Source organism: Tupaia chinensis, unplaced genomic scaffold (genome assembly GCF_000334495.1).
Source record: "Tupaia chinensis unplaced genomic scaffold, TupChi_1.0 Scaffold000423_1, whole genome shotgun sequence".
NCBI lineage: Eukaryota > Metazoa > Chordata > Mammalia > Scandentia > Tupaiidae > Tupaia > Tupaia belangeri.
The window spans coordinates 5,520,173-5,527,272 of NW_006159928.1; the positions used below are offsets into that span (position 1 = coordinate 5,520,173).

A 7,100-nucleotide genomic window follows, 5' to 3' on the forward strand; every position below is an offset into this window, starting at 1 on the left:
TTTCTCCTCTTTTCCACCCCCGTGATTGGTTTCTATTCTGGTTTCAGCTTTGTGAGACCTTCCCTGACCCACTAAGTGAGGTCTCCCTGTTAGGCACAGGTCCTTTCTCTCTGCTCACAGGCATTAAGACTTGACCTCTGGAATCATCTTTGATTCATCCTTCCATTTTGTACAGTGGATATTCAACAAGACCAGTTGATTATTCATTCAAATCTCGTTCCCTTCTTCATCCCTTCCCATGGCAGAATCCAGAAGGGCATCACAGAGTGGCGTTGAAGGATGGATAAGAAAGGAAAGGCCAAATGGGACCAGCAGGTGGCGTGGTGGTTAAGGTGTTGGACACTCCCACATGGTTGGCCTCGGTTTGAGTCCTAGACCTGGCGGCTTCCTTTCTCCCTTTCCCTCTCTCTCTCTGTCTCTCTCTCTGTGTCTCTCTCTGGTCAAATTAAAATAAATGAATGAATAAATAAAATTAAATAAATAATAATTTAAAAGAAAAAAAAGAAGAAAGTTAAGGCCAGAGATAGATCCTCTATGTGGATTTCCACCTAAGCAAACATTAGGTCCCTAATGTTCTGTGGGAAATGAGGAGACTTACTTTTTAAGTCCTGCACTTTTTAAGGGATTGAAAGACTCCTTTGATTACACAGCAAAAGCTATGGATCCTTTCTCAGGAAAATGTACAAAAATGCAACATTCTGCAAACATGGGGGAAGGTAATTTCCAGGCTAAAGTGCTGCTTTAGCAATTACTCATCTACTATCTTGGATATTTGCAGTGGTATTTAATCATTTTATTCATTCAACAAACACTTCGTGGAGACCTAGCACTGTTGTAGGTATTGGATTTGTACACTGTATAAAATAAGATAGGTACATCCATCTGTCTTGGTGGAGCTTGTATTGCAGTATAAGAGACACACATTAAACAAGCAACCAAATGACACATGATGGCAGATAATGATAAATGTTCTGAAAGAAAGTAAAAGAAGCCATGAGATAAAGCTTCCTTTATCTTCCTTCAGTGAAGGGATTGTTGATTTTAAAGTGTGCTCCTTTCTGAGATATTTAAGTAATACATGCATAAAATGAGGCAATGGTCATGAAAAAAAGAGGAGGGGGACCAGCAGGTGGTGGTAGTTGAGATGCTGGACTCCTACATGGCCAACCATCCTTTGAGTCCCAGACCTGGAGGCTTCCCCTCACCCCCTCTCTCTGTCTCTGGTGAGCACATGTGCCCTATAACAAATTAGAAGGGAAATAATAGTGATAATAATAAATAAAAATTAAATTAAAAATATAATTTAAAAAAGGGAAAAAGGAGAGAAAGTTTTGCCAACCTTAAGAAAAGAACATGCAAAGGTCCCGGAGTCTTTTCTCCCTCCTAAGATAGGCAGCGTCTAGGATTCTGCACATTGTCTTCCACCCACAATTGACAGGAAGCAGTTATGAGAACCCGATGGGGTTTTTCAGCTTGGAGGGCTTCCCGAGCTTCTCTGGGCACCTCGGAAAGCGGTGTGGCCAGGTTGCTCAGCTTCTCGAGCTTCTACAGACTGATCCAAACGTCAAAGTCCTATCCCTCCACCACGTGTGTGTGTGTGTGTGTGTCACACACACACACACACTTCTGGGCTTTTCTGGAATGCCCTTCCCAGGCAAACCTCGAGCAATATAGCATTTCTCCGAATATTAACATAACTTTTTTTAAGTCGCATCGTTTTCTTTCTAGGGACGTGTGGGTGGGGCACTGATTTTGCTTCTCTGGGCACCTCGGAAAGCAGTGTGGCCAGGTAGCTGTAATTAAAGGCGAGAGCCCTTTAAGAAGAGCCCTATTCTCGCTCCACACCCGGGCCGTTTTCCCGCGGAGACTACATTTCCCAGAGTGCCCCGCGGACTAGAGGACGCACCGGGGGTGGGGGTGGAGGCAGCGTCTTGCAGGACCCGGATTGGGACAAGATGGCGGGCTCGCCGTGACGACCTGTCAAGGTAACCGATGCCCTCTTCTCTAGTCGAAGAACCCCTAGAAGCAGGCAGGCCCCGAACGTTTTTCCAGGTGTCGTGGTCTCCTGCCCAACGCTCCTGGCTGGGCGAGGCTCCGGGATTGCCCAGCTCCTTCCGCCCTGCAGACGGTCCGCGTGGGCACACGCCGGAGGAGCTGATGGAGCCTGTGATTCTGGGTACCTCTCCAGGTCGAAGTCGTCCGGATCTGTCTCCAGCTGCTAGTTCCTGTGCTCCTGGTAGCCTGTTCCTCAAACCACCGACCCTCTGAGTCTCTGTAGTTTTGCTTTTAGGTTGAATTCCGGTATTTACACTCTGAAAGTCTCTCCCTAGAATGATCTGACCCCCATATGGGCGTGCATGTTTCTGGACCTTGGATAGAGGGGACCTAATGTCCCCCCAATGTTTTGTTCATGGACTCATCGTCAGAAGACATAATTTTGCCCTCCCCCCATCCTGTCCATGTCACCTATATAGAGGTGGATTAGGGGGACAAGTAAATCATGTGACCTCTCTCACCTTTTGTGCTTAAGTCTGTGCGGTGAAGATGCCGATTTTATACACTGTTCAAGTCGGAGCATTTAATATATGTAAAAACGGGTGGTAAATTGTAGAGCAAGGAATTGGTCTGCATAGTTTAGAGTCTAGCAAGTGAGAGACCTGTGTCTTACCTCCCCTTCATCATTATTTGGGTAAGAGCTGGAATAGTCATTGAGATTGATTAAAGACAAGTGGCATAACATATATGTCATTTATTCACAACAGCCCATTCTATCATTGAAGAAATAGGGTCTTTTAACAATTTGCCAAGGGTTACCCTGTTTGTAAGTGACTAACACTAAAGTTGTTGGAAGCAAGTCTTTTACATTTTGTACTTTAGTGTCTCCATAACTCTAAAGATAAGCAAAGTGAAGGGAACTAAAGATACCTCACATGGTTAATACTAGAGTAAAATGATGAAGTAGTGTCGACACCTTGGAAAGGTAAAAACATGTTACAGGTTGGGTATCCCTTATACCAAATGCTCGGGACCACAAGTGTTTGGAATTTTGGATTTTTTCAGATTTGGGTATATTTAAATGTATGTAATGAGATATCTTAGAAATCAGACCCATGTATAAACATGATACTCATTTATGTTTCACCTACAACTTATACACATAGCGTGATGGTAATTTTACCCAAAAGACAGTATGCGTGCCAAAAAGGGAGAAAGAGAAAGAGAAAGCATCCCCCAATGGGGCATGATCATTTCTACATTTGTCCACCCCATCAGGATTTGGGGCATGCACACACAGGTGCCTGGTGTCTCTTTCTAGCTGCTGGGTCTGGAATTTTGAACTTTAATTCGCCATGTGGGATCTGGCTCTCGATGCAGCAGCTTAATGGAGCTGGCATATTGCAGCATTTTGACTGCAACTCACCATGTGAGTTTAAGGGTGAAAATTTTTTTTAAAGAGTTCATTTATGTATTTAATTCCATTGATTATTATTATTTTAATTTGACTAGAGAGAGTCAGAGAGAGAAAGGGAAGTAAAAAGGCAAGCCATCAGGTCCAGGACTCAAACTGCAGTTGACCATGTGGGAATCCAACACCTCTAACCACCACGCTATTTGCCACCCTGAGTCCATTACACATGTGGTGTCACATGGACACTGAAAAGATTATGTGGCTAGGAGGAAGCATGGTAGATAAGGCTCTGGACTCCCATATGGCTGACCACAGTTCAAGTCCCTAACCCAGAGGCTTGAAGATCACGCTGGGGGAGGAGTGTGCATGTGTGCCCAAAATCCTGAGTGGAGAATGGAGGAGAAGGGATTGCAGCATGGCCTTCCTCTCTGGGGGTGGTGATTTCTTTTTCCCTCTCAATGTCCCTTGCTATCTTTCTCTGGTGAGCACATGGACCCTATGGGGAAAAAAAAAAGATTATGGATTTTGGGCATTTTGGATTTTCGGATTAGGGCCACTCAACCCGTACACATATAAGGTGGTGGAATTTTATCTGGGACATTGGGACGGTAATAGGATTTTCTAAGTAAGTATTTTAGAGGCCAAAGTAAGGCCTTCTTGTTTAATATTTCTTTTACTCTAAAACAGCACTACTGTAAGTGATGTAATAAGCTCTTGTGTATGGTAGCTGGGAGGCTGAATACAGACAAAGTAGCATTATGAGAATAGATGCTCTCTGTACCAGGTGTGACTGACTCTCTATGAGCAATTATAGACTTGCTGAATACTCATTAAGTAGCAAGGACTGTACTGGGTGCTGAGAAGTTTGCACTGAAGAGAAATGACAAGGCACATAGTTCTGGGATTTCTTAGCTTTTGATGTTGCTCTTAGTCCTGTTGTTAAATTTTGTATAAATGAAAAGTTTAAAAGCCTCACTTCAAGTGACTGTAGTCCTAGGTGGTGAATTGTGTCTTGTTCTTGTAGTGCTTAATATACCATGCCATTTAAGTTTATGCGGATTTTTCTTTCTCTCTTAAATAGGGTTGAAAAGTAGTTTGTCTAAAAGCAGATTTTAAAAGCAATTTCTCTTCGGAACAACTTTTTTTTGTGCCACCTAAGAAGCCTCTTGATTCACCATGGCAGTAGCAGCAATGAAATGTGTAATATCAAAGACAACCATCTTGAAACATTTCCTTCCAAGCCAAAGTGAGTTTTTTGTTTGTTTGTTTGTTTGTCTTTTTAATGTTTAAAAAAAATGCTGCAGGGCATATGCACTTCCTGGAGAGATACACAGAGAGAGAGATAAAGAGAACGTGAGAAAGCATTCCCCAGGAGGCATGGCCTCGCGGCATTCTCTTTTCCTTCATTCTCCTGTTGGGAATTTGGGAACACATGCGCATACTTCTGGCATATTTTACAAGCTGACAAGTTGAGGACTAGAATCATGCCGTCTGCTGTTTGGGATCCAACTGCCTTATTCACTAAGCTACCGGCTGGCCTAATGTTTAAAGAGTTTCAAACTTTTCCAAAGATAGAAAAATGAAAAGTGTTTAGCTAGTGTATGTGCCTGTTACTTGAAGGACTGTTTGCCATCATGGAAAAGAGGAAAGAATCTAAATTTCATTGAGAGGGAAATGGGTAAGCTATGCTACATCTTAATTAGGCATATCATACAGCCATTATCAATGTTTTTTTTTTTTTTTTGAGAGGTTTTTGCTATAGGGCACCTGCGCTCGCCAGAGAGGCAGAGAGAGACAGAGAGACAGAAAGTGAGAAATCACCCCCCAGGGGAGATGGCCACGCCGCAATCCCTTCTCCTCCATTCTCCTCTTGGGATCTTGGGCATGCACGCACACGCGCCTTGCGTGAGTTTTAAGCCACTGGGTCCGGGACGCGAACCACGGTGGACTACGTGGGAGTCCAGTGATGTAGCCATTACGCTAACTGCTTGTCCCAATCATTACCAAGGTTTTAAGAAACATGTCAAAGAACATATTTATAGTGTGACTGTGTGTTAAGAAAGGTAATCTGAACTGGCCCTGTAGCCCAGTGGTTAGCACTATGCAGAGGAAGCTAGATCCCAAGTGGCCTGCAGATTTGGAGTCTGACCCCAGCAGCTTGAAAAACATGGCAGACATGCATAGATGCGCAGGATCCAGACAGGATGGAGACTTGGAAGAAGGATTGCAGAGTAACCAGGTCCCTTTGGAGGAGGTGCTTTCTTCCCCTGCTCTTCATATATGCATGTGCCCTCTAATATTTAAAAGAAAAAGAAAAAAAAAAAGACGATCCACTATATATATATATATGTATATATATATATATATATATGATTATGCTTAAATTCAGAGTAGAAGATATGTTCTAGATCAACTCATAGTTATCTGTTAGAGTGGGGGAATGAGGGACTGGAAATGGTTAACCCTCTGTTATTTGGAAGATTTATACTTAGTGCATTTACACATACTACTTTTTTGCCTTTTTAGAGATTTTTGCTATACAACATGGGTGCTCACTGGAGAGACAGACTGAAAGCAAGAAATCATCCCCCAGGGAAGATGGCCATACCATGGTCCCTCTTCCATTCTCCTCTCAGGATTTTGGGCATTTTCAGGTTCATGTATATGCACCCTGTGTGAGTGTCAAACTGCTGAGTCCAGAACTCAAATCACTTTAACTATGTGAGTGTCCGGTGCCTTACCCACTGTATCACCTGCTGACCCCCACATATTACTTATTATTTTCTAAGTAGATCTTAACATTTGTAAGTAGAGGGTAAATTTGTAGTCTTACCTTCCAAAAATAATCATTGTTAATGTTTTGGCATATTCTCTTAGTATTTTTTTTTCTTATGGAACTAGTCACTTAAAATAAATGAAATGTAATTTCTGCCTTTTTCTTATAGTTTACTTATTTATTTCATGAGAGAGACAGACAGACAGATAAGCACCCTCTACAGATTCTCACATCCTTATCCTCCCCTGAGTCTTTCCAGAGCCAGGGAGGGTGGCATGTCCAGCATGTATAGGTTGACTTGAGAATTGAACCTAGATCCATATGGCTCCAGCATTGTAGTGTGGTGGCATTACTGCTGTGTCACTTGTTACTGTGACTGAGTAGCCTTACATATTTGGGGGGAGGGGTTTTGCCAAAGAGTGTGTGTGCTCACTGGAGAAAGACAGAGACAGGAGGGATGAGAAATCACTCCTCAAAGGAGGTGGCCATGCTTGAATCCCTTCTCCTCTGGGGATTTTGGGAACATGTGCGCACGCATTCCATAGGAGTTTGAAGGTGCTGTGTGCGGGGCTCGAACCATGGTCAGCCATGTGGGAGTCCAGCACCTTAACCACTATACCAACTGCTGGTCCTTCATTTGATCCTTATAATAACTTTGAATTTGGTAGTCCATGTGATAGTACCTTCTGTATGAAGGTGAAGAGCCTTCTGGCCCTCAAAAACATACCCAGTATTCCATATTGAGTCAATAAGAGCTCTGACAGGAACCAGCAGTTAGCATAATGGCTATGTCGCAGGACTCCCATGTAGTCGACTGCGGTTCGCGTCCCGGACCCGGTGGCTTAAAACTCACGCCGGGCGCATGTGCGTGCGTGCCCAAGATCCCGAGAGGAGGATGGAGGAGGAGGGACTGCG

General features: G+C 43.5%; 1 protein-coding gene across 1 annotated transcript in view; it reads left to right on the forward strand.

Annotated features, from left to right (window-relative positions):
- Positions 1-1,893: 1,893 nt before the first annotated feature.
- Positions 1,894-7,100, forward strand: part of MRPL42 (mitochondrial ribosomal protein L42) — a 24,446-nt gene continuing 19,239 nt past the window's right edge. Inside the window, exons 1-2 of the mRNA XM_006154835.3 lie at positions 1,894-1,985; positions 4,491-4,655. Coding sequence (XP_006154897.1) covers positions 4,586-4,655 — 70 coding nt within the window. The 5' untranslated portion in view covers positions 1,894-1,985; positions 4,491-4,585. The remainder of the gene's footprint in view (positions 1,986-4,490; positions 4,656-7,100) is intronic.